Source organism: Camarhynchus parvulus, chromosome 22, assembly GCF_901933205.1.
Source record: "Camarhynchus parvulus chromosome 22, STF_HiC, whole genome shotgun sequence".
Classification (NCBI taxonomy): domain Eukaryota; kingdom Metazoa; phylum Chordata; class Aves; order Passeriformes; family Thraupidae; genus Camarhynchus; species Camarhynchus parvulus.
The window spans coordinates 4,746,602-4,765,825 of NC_044592.1; the positions used below are offsets into that span (position 1 = coordinate 4,746,602).

At 61.4% G+C, this 19,224-nt stretch overlaps 1 protein-coding gene across 1 annotated transcript; it reads right to left on the reverse strand.

The window, feature by feature from the left end:
• Window positions 1-1,373: 1,373 nt before the first annotated feature.
• TCF7L1 (transcription factor 7 like 1) lies at window positions 1,374-15,759 on the reverse strand. Its single transcript, XM_030964108.1, is given in 14 exon segments — window positions 1,374-2,355; window positions 3,444-3,522; window positions 3,817-3,924; window positions 4,324-4,483; window positions 5,473-5,616; window positions 6,141-6,224; window positions 6,676-6,778; window positions 6,913-7,045; window positions 7,471-7,554; window positions 14,499-14,629; window positions 15,422-15,482; window positions 15,561-15,598; window positions 15,601-15,741; window positions 15,744-15,759. Coding segments are annotated over 14 exon segments (1,668 nt in total). The 3' UTR covers window positions 1,374-1,969.
• Between the last annotated feature and the right edge of the window lie 3,465 nt (window positions 15,760-19,224).

A 19,224-nucleotide genomic window follows, 5' to 3' on the forward strand; every position in this document is an offset into this window, starting at 1 on the left:
ACGGTTTCTCTCAAAAAAAGCTCAATTTTGGCTCTTTACAGGCGATGGCCACGCACATTCTGGGTGACACCCTAATCCCCTCAGCCCGGCTGTGTGACACGTGGCTGCTCCTCCCCAGCTCCAGGCCAGAATTCCCACCGGCTTTTCTCTCTGAAAGCAAGAAATTGAAATAATTTGGAAATTTAAATAATGGAAGCAGCTCCCAAATCTTGTCTCTGGCAGCTCAGGGATGCTCCAAGCTGGCAATCCCAGCTGTGCCCACATGATGGTCCTGAGCTGGATGCAGCAGCCACGCTCCTGCTGGAGCTTGCAAAGGCATCAGGAGCTTGCTCAAGGTTTTGGAGCTGGCCCCAGGTGTGGCCCCAGGGCTCAGGTCAGTGCCTGTGGCTGGGGCCTGGTTCAGGTGGGAGTTTTTGTAGTTCTGCCCAACTGTATGAAAAACTCTATGAGGATTTTCTGTATGAAAATCCTCCAATCCAGGTGTTTTCTGCTGCAGATATGGATGCCAACATCTCTCACACATCTGGAAAACACAGACACATCCTCCTCACTCCCATGAAGTTCCCTTTCCCCTCTACCTGCAAACAGGTGCCTGCTGCTCCATTTCCTTACAAACACTTCCCTGGGGGCTTCTCAGCACTGGAAAGGAGAAATGTCACAACAGCAGGAAAACGCGTCACAAATGCACCAAAGTCCCAGCAGACCCAGCAGCTGTGGATGGGCTCACCCATCAGCGATGTTCTGGGAGCTGGGGGACAGCGTGGTGGTCCCCAAAGTAAAGGTGAGGGGCAGGCAGAGAGCAGCCAGGCTGGGCCTGGGAGGCAGGAGCAGGGCAGGGAGTTCCAGGGGGGAATGGAACAGGGCTGTGAACCCTGTAAATTAACCCCAGGCAGGTGCAGCTCCAGGTCAGTCTGCAACAGAGACAAAATCGTGAGGGCCAGGGGGAAAATTGGGGGTTTTTTTTCTGCTGAAATATGAGGAGAGGGAAGAGTCCTGATACACCCAAGTATGGAGCTGAATGAGGGCTCCAAGTGGGCTGAAAATCCATCGGGTTGGTTTCCTGCTGGTCCCTTTTCCTGCCTGGTTTGGAAGAAGCAGCCCCAGAGCACCCAGCACACACCAGTAACTCCCAGTGCCCGGCTCCTCAGGCACTGGTTCACCCAACGCCCCCTGTCCTGATGCCTGGGTGACTCCAGCAAACTGTACCCTGTTGGTGGCACCCCAAAATCCCCCTGAGCCCATGGACAGAGGTATTTAAGGATGCTGGACCTCGGGAGCAGGAATTCCATCCCGAGGTATTTCCCAGGAAAGTGGCAGAGGAAAAGAGGCGAGCACTTCCCACACAGACCACACTCACACCGCCGGCTGCAGCTGCAGTTTTTATTTCCTTTTGTGAAAAATAACAGGATTTTTTGAGGTGATAAAAACACAACCCCCCAGGGCTCAGCCCCAGGCCCTGCCCAGCCCAGCAGGAGCGAGGGCAGGAGCAGCACCAGCGGAGCAGCACCAGCTCCATGCCAGGGCGTGGAGCAGGATGGTGGGAGCAGCTGGAGGCGTTCCTGCTCCTGGATCCGGGACGGAGAGCCAGTTCCAGCCCACGCCTGCCGTGTTTGGGGCTGGCACCACCGTGAGGGTCCATCCCCGTGCCCCACGGCAGCGATGGGCATCAGTTCCTCCCTCAGAGATCCCCCTCGGCGGCACCTTCTGGAGGGTCTATTCCATTATTTTTTTTCCCTTTTTTTTTGTTTTCTCTCCTTTTTTTTTAATAAAAACAGTCTTTAGGTTGACCGCTGGCAGCAGCTCTGAGCAGAAAGCCCCTTCCCTCCAGAGCCTGCTCCCCAAAGAGTTCAGAAAGGGTCAAATATTGACCAATAACGGTTTTGGCTGCGTTCGAATCTTGATTGTGGCTTCTGCAATGTACAGCGGGGAGGGGACAGGGTGGGGAAGGACAGGAGGGGAGGTTTGTCCCTCAGTCAGCAGGTTTGGTGACCAGGGACAGCGGCTGCGTCTGCAGCGCGGCCAGGGCGGCCGGCATGGCGCCAGGAGGGGAGCCCAGCAGGGCCGAGGGGGTCCCCGAGGCGAAGGGGACGGGCCTGGAGAGCAGCGAGGAGGAGGAGGAGGAGGAGGAGGAGGAGGATTTGCTGAGCTGGGCCCGGGCCTCGGGCTTGGTGGTGAGCGAGAGCGGCTGGGCCTGCTCCGAGTGCGTGGCGGCCGGCGCGGCCGGAGAGGCCAGGGCGGCCGACGGCGTGGCCGGGGAGTCCAGCATGGAGCCGTGCGACGAGGCCGGGCTGGGGCACGGCTTCTCGGGCAGGAAGGGCACCACGCAGGGCTTCTTGCTCCGGGCGGGCAGCGAGCCTGAAGGGACAGGGACGGTGTGAGGGGCGCGGGGGGCGTGAGGGGACAGGGACAGTGTGAGGGGACAGGGACGGCGTGAGGGGGGCGGGGGGTGTGAGGGGACAGGGACGGCGTGAGGGGACAGGGACAGCGTGAGGGGACAGGCACGGTGTGAGGGGCGCAGGGACGGTGTGAGGGGACAGGCACGGTGTGAGGGGCGCAGGGACGGCGTGAGGGGGCGTGGGGGGCGTGAGGGGACAGGGACGGCGTGAGGGGACAGGGACAGCGTGAGGGGACAGGGACGGTGTGAGGGGCGCAGGGGGCGTGAGGGGACAGGGACGGCGTGAGGGGACAGGGACGGCGGGGGGGCGTGAGGGGACAGGGACAGCGTGAGGGGACAGGCAGCGGCATGAGGGGACAGGCACGGCGTGAGGTGTAGCAGACCCCATGGAGCTGGCTAGAGCTCCCTGGAGGATTGAGACTTTACAGTAGGAACTGCTGAGTCATGATGAGACAGCAAAATAAGCTCCTGTCTTCAGCTTCTCGACCCATAGCTTATCTCTGTAACCCCATAGGTCACTTTTCCCTAACCCTTACTATTGGACAAGTTTGGATCCCCATATACCCTATTAAAAAAAGGGGCTGTTTTAGCCCATTTGACAGAAGAGCTGTTGCTGGAATCCTTCACAGACCCCTCAATAAAACCATCGCTGTGGAACGCCAAGACCCTTCTCTCTCGCTGTCTGCTTCTACCCCTAGGATTCTAGCCTTTTCTTCCATCTCCCACCTAGGCTGAATATCAATCATTATCGTCTACAACCCTAAACTCACCCTCCTCAACTTCTACCTGTGCGCCGTAATAACTGCAACCCTATGGCGCTTTTGGCAAGCTCAAGCTGAAATCCCAAGAGAGCTGATAATCACTAATGAGCTGAGAATCACTTAGCTTGCCAAAGGTAGCCACGGTGTCGAGCAGCAGCGTGGGTATTTGGGCACTCTGTCTGCCAGAGGGACTGAGTTACCCAGATAAATAAAGGCTGCCTTGCTCGGGGTTAAGCTTAATCAGAAGACCTGGGGCCCTGTCAGTGAGGGGCACGGGGGGCACTCACCGTCGGCATCGGGGCCCTGCTGCTGCTGCTGCTGCTGCTGCTGGGCCAGCTTCTCGCGCTTCCGCTTCTTCTTCTTGCCCTGAACGAGAGAGTCTCAGCTCCTGCCGCGGCTCCTGGCCGCCACGGGGGTGCTGGGGTGGGAAACATGGCTGGGAGAGCGCGTGGAGGGGCTTGGAACCGTCACACGCTGCCCCAGCAGCTTGAATTTTGGCCCTGAGCACAGCCAGACCATTCCAAGCACCCCAAACTCTGCCCTCGAGCACAGCTAGACCCCTCCCAGTACCCCAAACTCTGCCCCCGGGCACAGCCAGCCCCCTCCCCAGCAGCCAGACCCCAGGAAGGGGCTGGGGGCCCCGGGGGGGGTCACACGTACGTAGTTGTCCCGCGCTGACCAGGTCGGGTAGAGCTGCGAGTGCAGCTGCCGCTCCTTCCGCGCCAGCTCGTAGTACTTGGCCTGCTCCTCCCGGGAGAGCGAGTGCCACTGCGGGGACAGCACGCTGGGGACCCCAGAACTGCCCCAGGAACCCCCACAGCCACCCCAGGAACCCCAGAATCCACGCTGGGGACCCCAGACACCCCAGAGCCACCCCGGGGACCCCCAGAGCCACGCTGGGGACCCCAGAGGCGGCTGGAATCCCCAAATCCACACTGCTGACCCCAAGCACCTGCTGCCCTGGGCTGCGGAGCTCCATCCCTCCCCATCCCAGGTCCCCAGCAGTTCCCTGGGCTGGCAGTGCCCAGGTGTGGGGGCTCCCCGGGCTGGCAGTGCCCAGGTGTGGGGGCTCTGCAGGGTCCCTGGGGCAGTGCCCAGGTGTGGGGGCTCCCCGGGCTGGCAGTGCCCAGGTGTGGGGGCTCTGCAGGGTCCCTGTCCCGCCCGTACCCTCCGTCCCAGGATCTGGTTGATGGCCGCGCTCTCCTTCAGCGTGCACTCGGCCACCACCTTGGCCCTCATCTCCTTCATGTACAGCATGAAGGCGTTCAGAGGCTTCTTGATGTGCGGCTTCTTCTCCTCCTCCTTCTTCACAGCCACGGGGGATTTCCTGCCGGGGACAGCGGGACAGGGGGTCAGTGCCACGGACACGCTTTATGAAAAATCAGACACATTTTATGAAAAATCCCTTCGTTAGGATTTCTTCCTCCTGAGAAGCTGAGAGGCCTCAGGAACAAAATGTAACCAATGGTTATCTGCTGCTGTGCAATGCAACCGGTGCATCTGTGATTGGTCTCATGTGGTTGTATCTAATTAATGGCCAATCACAGTCCAGCTGTCTCGGACTCTCTGGTCCGTCACAAGATTTCATTATCATTATTTTCTATTCTTTTATTATCATTTCTTTCTATTCTTTGCTAGCTTTCTGATGAAATCCTCTCTTCTATTCTTTTAGTATAGTTTCAATATACCACTTTAATATAATATATTAATATATCATTCATATATTATAATACTATAATACATTAATATATATATTATAATATATAAATATATATCACATAATATAAAATGTTACATTAATATAGCATAGTATATTAATATATAATCAATTATATATAATATAACTATATACAATATTTTATATATTATAATATACCCATATATCATTTACTATATATTAATATATCATTTATACATTACAATATTATAATATATGAATGTATTATAATAAATTCATCCATAATATAAAATATTACACTATAATATCTTAATATATCATAATGTATTAATATACTATTAATAATACATACTATAATAATATACAATATATTATCTTTTATAATATATTAATATATAATTTAATATAATATATTAATTTAAATTTTAAATTTTAAATTTTTAATTTTTTAAAATTTTAAATTTAACTTTTAAATTAAAATTTTAATTTATGATATATTATATCATTTTAATATAATATACACCACAAAATAATAAATCAGCCTTCTGACACACGGAGTCAAGGTTCTCTTTCCTCGCCCTGGGACCCCTGCGAGCAGCACCGCGGGTCAGGACCCCCCCGTCCCTGTCCCCACTCACGAGGTGCCTGCGGGGCTGGAGCTGGGCTGGGGGGGCTCCTGCTTGACGATGGGGGAGACGATGGTGGGGTGGGGGATGCCCGAGGGGTGCAGCCCGTGCGCGGGGGGCGGCACCACGTGCGGGGAGAAGCGGCTGGACATCAAACTGCGCAGGGGACAGACAGCAGGGGTGGGACAGACAGCCAGGGACCCCCCAGAACCGCCCGCGCTCAGAGAGCACCTGCCCCAACCCAGCTGGGAACCCCGAGAACGTGCCGGACCCCAAAATGCACGCCGGAAACCCCAAAACCGTGCTGGAACCCCAGCCCACCCTAGAGACCTCAAATCTACCCCAGACACCCCAAATCCACCCCAAAAACCTCAAATCTGCCCTAGAAACCCCAAATCCACCCTAGAAACCTCAAATCTGCCCTAGAAACCCCAAATCCACCCCAAAAACCTCAAATCTGCCCTAGAAACCCCAAATCTACCCCAGAAACCCCAAATCTGCCCTAGAAACCCCAAATCCACCCTAGAAACCTCAAATCTGCCCTAGAAACCCCAAATCTACCCCAGAAACCCCAAATCCACCCCAGAGACCCCAAACCCACCCCAGAGACCCCAAACCCACCCCCGAGACCCCAAATCTGCCCCAGAGACCCCAAACCCACCCCATACCCCCAGCCCCACCTGGACATGGAGGCGTTCATGGCCAGGGCGGGGTAGGGGTGCCGGAAGCCCCCGGCAGGGATGGAGTACACGGGCTGTCCTTGCCTACAAAAACACGAGCTTTTTGGGGAAAAAAGATCCTTTTCCACTTCGTGGGCACCCCTGGGCTGCTCTGTCCATCTGCAGGATTCCCAAATTTTCCAGCAGCGGGGAGTCCCTCCCTTCCCACCCCGCCAGGACCCCAAATTCTGCCCCCGGGCACAGCCAGACCCCTCCCAGCACCCCAAACTCTGCCCCAGCCCCTTCCCAGCACCCCAAAACTGCCTCTGGGCACAGCCAGCCCCCTCCCAGCACAGCCAGACCCCTCCCAGCACCCCAAACTCTGCCCTAGCCCCTTCCCAGCACCCCAAAACTGCCTCTGGGCACAGCCAGCCCCCTCCCAGCACAGCCAGACCCCTCCCAGCACCCCAAACTCTGCCCCAGCCCCCTCCCAGCACCCCAAACCCCCTGCCCGTGCCCCCTCCCAGCCCCCAGCCCCCGTGCCCCCCGTCCTTACTGTGGCACGAGCCAGCCCAGCGGGGGCGGCAGCTGCCCCACGGCCCCGGGGGACAGGGGGTAGTAGGGGGGCAGCTCGGGGGGGTGCGGCGGCCGTGGGATCCCTGTGAGGGGCAGAGGGGGCAGGAGGAGCGGTCAGAGCAGGGGTAGGGCAGCCAGGGAGCCCCCCGTGCCCCCCAGCACCTTCCCGTGAGCACCCCAGAGCCCCCCGCCAGTGTGTCCCCCCAGCCCCGCTCACCCGTTTTGGGGTCGATCTCAGGGCTCAGGTGCCCGGGCGGTGACCCAGGCGGGAAGGGCTCGCTGCTGTAGGTGATGAGCGGCGTCAGGGGGTGCATGTGGTGGGCGTGCTGCACCACGGGCACCTTGTTGGACTGCGGGGAGAGCACAGGGGCAGGGCTCAGCACGGCCAGGGCGCCCCACCAGCCCTAAACCTGCCCCAGGGACGGCGCCCCTGCCCCACTGGGGGTGCCCCTGCCCCACTGGGGGTGCCCCTGCCCCACTGGAGGTGTCCCTGCCCCACTGGGGGTGCCCCTGCCCCACTGGGGGTGCCCCTGCCCCACTGGAGGTGCCCCTGCCCCACTGGAGGTGTCCCTGCCCCACTGGGGGTGCCCCTGCCCCACTGGGGGTGTCCCTGCCCCACTGGGGGTCTCCCTACCCCCTTTGCTCTTTAAGATCCCTCCCCAGCCCAAACGACCCCCGAATCCCCCCCATGGCATGGGAGAGGGTCCCTGGCAGGCCTGTGGGGGTTCTGGGGGTGCTGTGAACCCCCCGGGGTCTGGGGGCTGCTCTCTCTCACCAGGTGGGCGGGCGAGGGCGAGCTCCTGTCCTTGAGCGTGGCCCCGGCCGGGACGTCCAGCAGCGGCCACTTCATCTGCAGGTACTGTGGGAGGGATGGACACTGCCCTGCAGGGACCCCACACAGCCCTGGCCCCAAAAACCCCCTGCCCCAAAAAACCCTGCCCCAAAAAATACCCTGCCCCAAAATCACCCCAGCCCTGGCCTCAAACACCCTCTGAGCCCAAAGCACCCCCAACCCTGAAGCATCCCACTCAGCCCCAAAACATTCCCACAGCCCTCCAAAACAACCCTATCCCCACAAGATTCCCCAGCCCCAAAACTTCCCCCCAACCCTAAAATATTCCCTAGCTCAGAAGCAACCCTCTGACCCCCAAATACCCCAGCCTCGCCCGCACAGCCAGCCGAGGACCCCACAACCCATGGGCAGAGAGGTTTGGGAAGTTTTCTCCCTTTCTGGGTTAACATCCCGCTGTGACACTGGGGTGTCTCCCTGGCACCCCAAAAAGGGGATTGCGCGTGGTTGGGGGGCCAGAGGCCCTTCCCGAGGGCAGCAGGAGGGAGGGAGGGTCCCTGGAGATGCCAGGGCTGCAGAATGTGGGAATGTGGGACCGCGGCTGCAGCAGCTGCTGCAGGAATTTCCCCAAACACAAACCCGCCTGAGCCGGGGCAGCTGGAGAAAAAAGCCGGCAGGAGGTGGGGGCAGCGTTAACCCTTCCAGGACCCCCAGGCAGCACCCCCCGGCACGGCACAGTCCCCGCACTGGGGACTGAGCTGTGAAACAGCAGAAAAAAAAAAATAAAGAGAGGAAAATAGTTGAAAATCGGTCACATTCCAGAGAGATTAGAGCCAGCCCTGGGTCCTCGTTACCACCAATTAAAAGCAGGGGTAACCCCTTCCCTGCTGGAGCCCAGCCCCCTGGGAGCCCCCAGACCCAGGAGAAGGAGCCAGGGATGCCCTGAGGTCCAGCTGGGGGCGTTCACCAGAGGATTTCCATTCCTCCTGCTCTGCCCAGGCACCAGCCCCTGGTGGGGCTGCGGTCCCACTGTGGGTCCTGCCGTGTCCCACCCAGGGCTGCAGGTCCTGGCAGCTGCACGTGCCCATGGCCCGTGTCCCAGAGCGGTTTGTCACCCTGTCCCAGGGTTCCATCACCCAGCTGTGTGTCCCAGCCCCTCCTGTCCCTCTGTCCTGGTCCTGCTGTCCCTCTGCTCCCTTTTCCCCCAAAATTCATCCCAAAATCACGCCAGCCCAGACAGGACAGGCCAAGCCTTAGGGCAGAAAATGGGCGTTTGTAGGATGTTTAATGCAGGCCCCCAAAATCTTTGTCCAGGTGTGGCCACTGCAGCCCCATGGCATCCCCAGAGCCAGCTTTGAGCAGTGTCACTGGATTGTTTGGGCAAAAACCACCCAAATCTGGCTCCAGGAGTGACAGGGAATGGGATTTTTGAGAGAAATGGGGATTCTGGGCTCAATGCATCCTCCAGTTCCTCCAGCAAATCCCCCCAATGCCAACAGGCAGGGAGCAAAGCCAGGAGCATCCCGGCCCCACAGCTGCTGCATTCCCTGGGATAACTGGGGAGGCAGAAATCCCAATTACAGCTGGATTTACAGCCCAGGCAAGCAGACATAAATCTCTCCCCCACCCCCGCCATCCATCCGCTTCCCAGCCAAATAATCTCCTCCAGATGTTGCCCATGAGCACCAGGATGACAAATCCCAGCCAGGAGACTCCTGGGAGGGTCTCCTGCACCCCCACGTCCCAGGGAGAACCTCCAAAATCCCCCAAAATAAGAGTTGTTGTCCCATCAGGAGTTAGGGTTTCTACAGGCTGATGTGGGGTTGATGCAGGCGACATCTCCACGTTCCCTTTGGGCATTTTTTGGGTGACACCAGCCCGGCAAAGGGTGTCCCAGCTGGGGACGGGGATTTCGAGGTGGGAATGAGGGTTTGTGACACCCTAACAGCAGCTGTTTGTCCATTCCCATACCACAGCCACAGGCACCAGACGGGAAATGCCCAAGGGGCTGGGGTGGGAAGGACAAGTGGGAAAAGTGGCTGGGAGATGAAAAATAAGCTAAAAAAAAAAAGCAAACCTCAGTTTGGGATGAGCTTGGAGAGGTGGCACTTGTGCAACCTGATCTCCATCCACACATGCCATGTCCCCAGCCTGGGGAGAGCTGGGTCCCAGAGGAAGGTGATGGGATGGGAATGGGATGGGAATGAGATGGGTGGGATGGGATGGGATGGGATCAATGGGATGGGATGGGAATGGGATCAGTGGGATCAATGGGATGGGAATGGGATCAGTGGGATGGGATTGGATGGGATGGGATGGGATGGGATCAATGGGATGGGAATGGGATCAGTGGGATGGGATGGGATCAATGGGATGGGAATGGGATGGGATGGATGGGATGGATGCTGTGGATGAGGCTGGAGCACTACCATGGGGACAGCAGCGGGGACAGCCCAGGCTGACCCTGGCCCTGCTCCACACTGGGTGCCCTGAGCATCCCGAGCCTCCCCACCCACAGAGGACCCCAGCTCCCACCCCCTGCTCCCTGTCCCCACAGGCCGTGGCCCCAAGCCCTGCTGCTGGCCCGGGCTTTTGTCTGCAGCTCCCTCAACGGATCCATTGATGTCCTGCATCCTCTGGGGGATCCCAGCGGGAGCAGCAGGCTCAGCCTGCCCAGCACCAGCAGCCCTGTCCCGGAGCTGGGGCTGGCGCCGGCACAGCCAGCTCCAGCCCTGCCCTCTGCCAAGCCCTCACCAGCAGCCCCAGGGACCCCCAAGATCCCCAGGGACCCCCGGGCTGAACACACAGGCTGAAATCCTCGCCAAAAAACCACCAGAAAAAAGGCAAACCGAGCAGGGGCACATGGGCCCTCCTCCTCCTCCTCCTCCTCCTCGGGCAGCCTCCCCACCTCCATCCCCTTTCCCCAGACTCCCAGAGAGGAAAACACAACACAACTGGTCCTGGTTCCAACCCCTTCTTCCCTTATCCCTCCTCTTCCTCCATCCAGGATGCACCGGGCACTTCCCCCCGGGTTCCTCTTCCCTCCCAGGCTCCCGCCCGCGACTTCAAGGAAGGAAAACTAATGAAAAGCAGCTGCTGGGAATTCCAGAAGGATGATGAATGCGCCTCAGTCCCGGAACAATCCCAGGGCTGAGCAGAGGCGCCCCGAGCACTTACTTCATCGCTTTAATTTGGGAATCGTGTTAGAAAAGGAGGGAGGAGGGAGATTCGGGGGGTGGAAACCTCCCGTAGGTCTGCAAACCCCGCCCGCGGGGTAATTAGCCGAAGAGCATAATTAAGGAGCGGGATAAAGGGGCCATTGTGTGCGGCAGCTCTGCAGAGTCTGGGAGCGGGGAAACTGAGGCACGGGGAGGGCTCGGGGCCGGGGAGGGCTGGATCAGCCCAGCAGCTGCACACAGCAACGAGCACAAGCCAAAAAGTGGGGGAAAAACAGGGTTTTCCCTTCATATTTACCAGGTGGGGAAGGAAGGCGGCGCTGGTGGGGGGCGAATCCCAAATAAAGCAGAAAATCCCCAATTAGTGCCGCAGGGAGGAGGAGGAACCGCCGTGGTCCCAGGATGCTGAGCATCCAGCAGGCCCCCACGCCAGAAAAATCCCCCCATTCCAACACCTCCATCGCATCCCAGTGCCAAAATCCCTCCAGGCTCTGCCAGCACCGCCAGCAAGACCCGCCCGGTTTTTGGAGCAGCCCTTTTCCCTGCCAAAAATCTGTATTTTAATCATTTTCCTTGGCAGCAGCGCAGTTAAGGATCTATTTTCCTTAGGAGACAGATAGGGCTCTGTATCCTCGGGAATTCATCGCAGGAGTGGCGCAAAAAAAGCCGGAACAAGTCCAGGTTATGGATTTTTCCCTCATTTATTTTGGGATCGCAGCCTGGCGAGGCGCATTAATTACACCGAGGTGCATTAATTACACCGGCACGGCGTCGGGAGAGCTGTTTGGATGGAATTCCACGCCTGAGGAAGGTTTGGATTTATTTAAATCCTCGCCTCCAGACTCGAATTCCTGGGGTTAAACTGGTTTTTTTGGGAATGGTGCCAATCCTGTGCATGGTCGCTGCTCCGTGCCTGGTTCCCATCCACTTCCCAAGCGGGAGGGAGATGCTGGGATGAGGTTTTACCCAGTATGGATCCCTGTCATTCTGGGTTTGGGGTAAAACCCATCAGCTCCACACCATCCTGATGGAATGGATCCGGCATTGTGGCAATGGGGATTTGCATCCATCCAGCTCATGCACATCCAGAGTATTCCCTCTCCATCCACCTTGGAGACCTTTGTGTTGTTGGGAATGATCCCAAGGAGCCAAACACAGCCTCACAGGTCCCCAGTTCCTGATTGGAATTGAGGAAAATTGGCAGGAACGCTGCTTCAAACAACGCCATCGTTAGATTCCAACAAATTCCTTCGCCATCAGAGCAGAGCCCCCAAAATTCTACCTGGGCAGAAACTGCCAGGAAAGTGATTCTGGGGACCACGGAGACTTCCCAAATGCCAGGGTCCCAGCTGGAAGTAACCCAGGAGCAAAGTGAATTCTCAGAGATTGGAGAGCAGGAGCATCCATCCATTGGTGCTTGGTGGGTTGGCACAGGGATGTGACTTCTCCTGGTCTGGAGTGTGGGAAGGCACTGTGTAACCAGATTCCTAAATATTTCCCAGATTTCCATAGACATCTCAGATTTCTAAAGATTTTGGAGTGCAGAAATGCAGAATTCCCAGTATTCCAAATAAGTCCTCCAGCTGTTTGGCTGTCAGATCAGTGCTGGCACCTGCAGACTCATCCATCCCCAGGATCCCTCCACCACCTTCCTGGCCACCTCCTCCGAGCACCTCCTGGCCATGGAGATCATTTGGGGTTTGGGTTTCTTCTCCTAAAATCTTTCTTCCCCTTCAATCCACAGCACCTGGCTGTGACACACGAGGCTGGGTGCCACGGGATGGCTGCGTCCTGCAGATCAGCTCCTTCCCCCCAACACTGGGGCAAAACCAAGAAGGAAACGGGGGAAAGATGGTTCCGAAGGCAGGCTGTGCCTCCTGCCACCCCGGAGCCCCGCGTGTCCAGGCTCATCCCGAGGGTGAGGGTGGGAGGCGGGTTTGGAGCGCGGCGCCCTGGGGCCGTGGGGCTGGAGCCAGGGGGACGCTGCTGCCAGCACAGGGCTGGGAGGATCTGCCTGGATGTGTCAGGGGGGACTGGGGCGCTGTGTCCAGCTGTGCCTGGATGGATCCAGGTGCTGTGTCCAGCTCCAGCGAGGATTCTGTTCCCAGAAGGCAGCAGTGTGGAGCGAGGAGGCTGAGCCTGCACGGATCCAGGGTCAGGTCCAGGATGCTGCACCCACACGGATCCAGGACGGGGTCAGGGATGCCCGGAGGGGTCAGGAACAGGATCCAACAGGAGATCAAGTGCGTTGAGCCAGCAGGATCTCGGGTGGGGTTGAGGATGCTGCACAGGATCACAGGTGCTGTGCCCAGCTGGATCCAGACCTGGACCAAGGATGCTCTGTCCTGACTCTTCTGTTTGACTGAGGATGCTGAGCCTTGCTGGGTCTGCTTCAGGGTCAGGGTGCTGTGCCCAGATGGATCCAGAGCAGGACCAAGGATGCCCTGTCCTGCTGTGCTCTGTTTGATTGAGGATGCTGAGCCTTGCTGGGTCTGGTTCAGGGTCGGGGTGCTGTGCCCACATGGATCCAATACGGGATCAGGGACGCTGTGCCCATCCTGGGATCTGGGGGATCCCTGTGCTGCACGCCGTGGGAGCCCACAGAAGGGGCTTGGTGCTGGGCACAGAGCTCTGCTGCTCTCCCGTGCGATCCAGAGCATCACAAAACTCACCTAACCCGCCCCCAGCATCTCCACACACACCCCTCACTAACCGGAGGCCCCATTCCGTCGGAATTCAGCCCAAATCCACGCTTTCCCAACCCAGCCATCCCTCTGAAACATCCGGGAGGGGACACCCGCCCCAGCCCCTGTTAATTAATCCCCTTTCTGGGATTCATTAAATCATCGTTAGTGGCCGCTTGTGACGGATCCCGAGCCCAATCGCTGCTCATTATCCCGGATTCTCTGCCAGTGTTTGGCATCGCGGTCAGTCCGGCTTCATCTCCAAAACCTCCTAATCCCAGGAGTGACAAATTGGGAATACAACCTTTATCCGGCCGGGATAATTAGCTTATCTGCCCTCCCCATCCCGGGATTTGCACTTCACGGCCGCTCCAACCAGTTGCTTCCAGGAAAGCAAAAGTAGGGAAACCCCGAAAATACGGAAAACCCTCCGGGCGAAGCAGCCGGGGTCCGGGATTCCGAACCACCACAAACACTGTTCTCCCATGCAAATTCCACGCGGGAACGCAGTTCCCTGTGGATCCGGAGAAATAACGTGTGGAAAAGCGAGATTCCACCTGGACAATCAGGAGCGAGGGGAGTTCCGCTGTCAGCATCCCCCCCCCCCCGAGGGGTCGGGACCCCCGGAGGGCTGAGAATTCCCTCCTCCCCCGGGGGGGCTCAGAATTCCTCCCGGGATGGCCCTGTAGGAACCCCTTGTGTTCCTAAAGCACCTTCACATCCCTCAAATCACTCTAGGATGCTGCCCGAGGTTGAGCGGGATGGTTTGGGGGTCGAGGGACTCTGCTGAGGGGAGGGGGTCGCTCCCCCTCTCCCCCCCCCCAGTTCTCGCTCAATTTGCTTAATCACTTCTCCCCCCGCGGCCAATGTCGGCCCATTAACGGCTTTAAAACCCTTTTAAATGAGAAAAGCAGCAGCTCAGGGTCAGGTTTCGGGGCGGGTCCCCCGGAGCGAAGCCCCCCCAAACTCCCCACCCCCCTCAAAGCTCCCCCCCAAAAAGGGGCGAAGTGAGCCAAAAATAAAATAAATAAACCAAATATCTTGGGTTTTTTTCTTTAGCATCAGGTGGTCGCTTTCCTGCAGGACGGGCTGTGCGGCTTGGGGGGGTCTGAGCACCCGCGGAAGGTGAGGGGAGGGTCCGGGGGGCACTTACGGTGCGGGCTCCGCCGGGGGAGAGCGCTCCGTTGGCGAGGTAGGGGCTGCCCAGCTCCGGGAGCATCAGGAAGGGGTACCCGGGGTAGGGGGGGCCCTTAAAGAAAGCCCCATCCTGCTGCCGTCTGAGCACTGCGGAGAGAAGGGACGGGGGCGTCAGGGGGCTGCGGGCGGGGGGACCCCGGGGATGCCCAAATCCCTCGGGGGAGGTCCCGGCTTCTTCCGGGGGTCTCCGACGGAATTTTGGGGGCGTCCTTGGCTCTCGTGGAGGGTGGGTGGGTCCCTCGGGGGGCCCAAGTCGCTTGGGGTGGGGTCCCCGATTTTCGAGGGGTTCCCACTTGGGGGGCAGCTGGGTGCGGCCCTCTGGGGGTGCCCACGGCCCTTCGGGGGGTCTTTTGGGGGCTCCCCGCTGGGGAGGGGCCCGGACAGGTCCCTTGGGGGTGTCCCTGGTTTTTCTGGGGGGGTCCCCGATGGGGTGCGCGGGGCAGTCCCGGGGGTGGCGGCCGCCGGTGCCGGTCACTCCCCCCCGAGCGGAGCCGGCCCCGGGGGCGTCCCGAGCCACGGGGGCGTCCCGAGCCCCGGGGGCACCGATCACCGATCGATCCATGCCCGGGGCCGGTTACCGGGGCGGGGACACGGGGGAGGGGGGACACGGCGGGTGGGCACACGGGGGGGGCGAGGAGCACACGGAGGGGGGATTGGGGGAGGGGGTGAGGACCCCGGGGAGAGGAACACGGGGGGGACACGCACGGGGGGAGCGGGACACGGCCCCGGGGGGACACCGCGGGGAGGAGCGGAGGACACGGAGGGGCGGGGGGGCACACAAGGGGTCCCGCCCGCAGCGGGGGCGGAAACAAAGAAGTTGGGAAGTGCCGGCGGGTCCCGGGGGATGCGGCGGGGAGCGGGGAGGGGGGGGTCCGGTACCTTCTGCCAGAGAGTCCCGCGGCTTCTGGAAACTTTCCCGGGGCGGCGGGGGCCGCTCCGCCTGCGGGGAGAGGCGGTGAGCGGAGCGGGGCCGGGCGGGGGGCGCCTCCCCCCGGCTCCCCGCCGCCCCCCGCCTCACCTCGGGGCCGGGGCCGGCCGCCGCGCCGGGGCCCCCCGGTTCTCGGTCTCGCTGACCAGCGAGGACTTGAGCTCGTCCAGGTCCCCGTGGGCCGAGCCGCGCCCCCGCGCCCTGTCCTGCTCCTCGCCCTCGTCCTGGAAGGCGATGAGCTCGTCGGGGGCCCCCAGGTCGTCCCCCCCGTGGGTTCCAGCTGCGGCATCGTGGGGTCCCGCCCCGGCCCCGCCGGGCCCCGCCGCCGCCGCCGCCACCGCCCGGAGGGTCGGGAATGCGCGGGGCGGCGGGGCGGGGAGGAGCCGGGATGCAAACCGACACCGGGGGCCGGGCAGGGGCTCGCGCCGCCCCGCCGGGCCCGCTCCGCTCCGCGCGGGTCCCGCACCGGCCCCGCTCGGTCCCGCCGCGACCGGGGCTCCCTGCACGTTCCGGGCTCCCCCCGTCCCGTCCGTGCCGCCCTCAGCCCATCCTGGGTTCCCTCTCCTGGTCTGGGGTGCCCCAGTTGGGGTCCCCCCGTCCCATGCGGGTGTCACCTCCCATCCCACCCCTGGTCCCCCCCGTCCCACGCGGGGTGACACTTCTGACACATCTGGGGGTTCTCAGCTTACTCATGCCTCCCCCATTCCATCCGTGTTCCTGCCACCCTGCCCTGGGGTCCCCCTCGTGCCCTGGGTCCCCTCCATCCGTCCAGGGTGTCCCTTCCCATCTGGGTGCTCCCATCCCTGTCCCCCACCCTGTTCAGCTGCCTCCCCGTCCCGAGGTGCCCCCGTCCCACCCAAGGTGCTCCCATCCCACCCATGGTGCCCCCATCCCTCCCGGGTGCCCCCATCCCACCCATGGTGCCCCCATCCCTCCCGGGTGCCCCCATCCCACCCATGGTGCCCCCATCCCTCCCGGGTGCCCCCATTCCTCCCGGGTGCCCCCATCCCTCCCGGGTGCCCCCATCCCACCCATGGTGCCCCCATCCCTCCCGGGTGCCCCCATTCCTCCCGGGTGCCCCCATCCCACCCATGGTGCCCCCATCCCTCCCGGGTGCCCCCATCCCTCCCGGGTGCCCCCATCCCACCCATGGTGCCCCCCCTCCCGGGTGCCCCCCATCCCTCCCGGGTGCCCCCAATCCCACCCATGGTGCCCCCGTCCCACCCATGGTGCCCCCATCCCTCCCGGGGTGCCCCCATCCCACCCATGGTGCCCCCATCCCACCCGGGTGCCCCCATCCCACCCAAGGTGCCCCCATTTCACCCATGGTGCCCCCATTCCTCCCGGGTGCCCCCCATCCCACCCATGGTGCCCCCATTCCTCCCGGGGTGCCCCCATCCCACCCATGGTGCCCCCATCCCACCCAAGGTGCCCCCATTCCTCCCGGGTGCCCCCATTCCTCCCGGGGTGCCCCCATCCCTCCCGGGTGCCCCCATCCCACCCAAGGTGCCCCCATCCCACCCATGGTGCCCCCCATTCCTCCCGGGTGCCCCCATCCCTCCCGGGTGCCCCCATCCCATCCATGGTGCCCCCATTCCTCCCGGGTGCCCCCATCCCACCCATGGTGCCCCCGTCCCACCCATGGTGCCCCCATTCCTCCCGGGTGCCCCCATCCCACCCAAAGTGCCCCCATCCCACCCATGGTGCCCCCATCCCACCCAAGGTGCCCCCATTTCACCCATGGTGCCCCCATTCCTCCCGGGTGCCCCCATCCCACCCATGGTGCCCCCATCCCATCCATGGTGCCCCCGTCCCCCACGGCAGGGAATGCCCCGGGGGAGATGCCCATCCCTCCCCGCACTGGGAGCACGGTCCTGCCATGACGGGAGCGCCCAGCCCGCAGGCCAGACTCATCCCAAAAAACCCTTTTTCTCCTTTTTTTTACAGGGTGGGCTCGTTCCCGCACGGCAGGCGCTTGCAGGGCTGGCGGGGTGGCACCAAACGGGGCTCAATCCGTCACCCCCGAGGCATTGTCCCCGTGCCATCACCACAGCCTGGCCGTGAACCCCAGCCCGAGCCGCCTGCAGCCCCCAGACCCCCGGGGCCCCCCGGCCGCCCCTCGCTCTGCGCCACAAAGCCCCTTCAGTGGCTGTGCCTGAAATACTTCATGAAAAGGCTTTTGTACCGTCGGAATCGCTGGTGACCCCGGTCCCCCCTGCCCAAGATTCCCAAGGAAAAGCGGGAGGCAGCTGCGGGGGGCCGTGCCGGCTGGCCCTTCCCCGCTCCCGGCCCTCCAGATGTTTTATTGCCCTGGGTTTAATTCACATTTCCAGCCACGTGCTGAATGGGGAGCTCACATCTGCCCCTGCCTCCCGGACCGCTCCTGGTTTGGGGGCACATGGAGCAGCGGTGTGGATGTGTCCCGGCGTCTGCGTGAGTCCCGGGATGCTAAAAAATACAAATAATCCCCTTATGCATTATTTTTGCCCATATTTCCCGTAAATAACCCTCGAGGTGTGAGGAGGTGGCTGGTTCCCAGCAGGGGACGTCTGGAGGTGCCACCCAGCACTCCCAGATGCCCCAAAACTTTGCCCTCCTGTGGCACCCTAAGTCCTAAACAAGCCAGCCCTGCAGTTTTGGGGTTTCCCAACATTTTTGTAGGTCCTGCGAACGCGGGAGAGCCTCCTCAGTGGGCTTCATCCCCCGGGACGTGACACCTGGTGTTCTGGGGGATCCGTGCGCTGGGGGATCCCGAGTCCCCGCAGGAAGTCTGCGCACCCCGGGACCCCCAGGTGCCCCAGGACCTACACCAGGGCTCTGAGGTGCCTCAGGACCCTCGGACGCCCCAGGAGCCCTGGAGACCCCAGGACCCTCCATCGCTGCTTCTCAATCTCCCGCCCCATCCCACCTCCCCAGCAGCAGAGGGGAGGGCAGGGGGACAACGAGCCGCGAATGTCCCATCAGCGCGTCCTGGGGACAGCGCCCGTGCCTCGGGTCACCTCCCGGGACCCCCGGCCACCTCCCGGGACCCCCGGGCACCTCTCGGGGCCCCCCAGCCCTCCTCCCGCCCCCCCAGAACACCCCTTCGGGAGGGCCATCACCTCGGGGCGAGAGGCACAATTTTGACAATTTGGGCTAAAATTGAGTCGTATTTACACCCCAAAAAGCTTCGGGGCACCCCCCGTGTGCCCCCCCAGGCTGGGAAATGAGGGAAATCCTCGGAAATGGCGAATTTCTGCCCCGGGGGTTGCGTCTGTCTGTTCGGAAGGGGGGGTCTCATGTCGGGGTCTGTTATTTTGGGGGGGTCTCCCTATTGGGGGGTGGTCTCCTTTTCGGGGGTGGTCCGTTATTTTGGGGGTCTCCCTGTCGGGGGGTCCGTTATTGGGGGGCGCGCTCCGCTATTCGAGGGCCGCTCTCTCGATCAGGGGCGTGGTCTGTCCATGCAGGGGCGTGGCCTAACAACGGCTGGGCGTGGCTTGGTGGGGTGGGGCTGCCCGGGGCGGGGCCAAGCGCTTCCGGGGCGGGGCCGGTATCCCCGGGACGACCCGGGGGCGGGGCCGGGGACACGAGAGGGGGCCGTGCCGGGGGCGGGGCCGGTAGCACCGGAGGGGCGGGGCCGGGGGCGGTCCCGTGGGCGGTCCCGGCAGCACCAGCGGGGCGGTGCCGGGGGGCGGTACCGGTATTACCGGGGGCGGTACCGGTAGCACCGGAGGGGCGGTGCCGTTCCTGGGGGCGGTCCCGGGGGCGGTGCCGG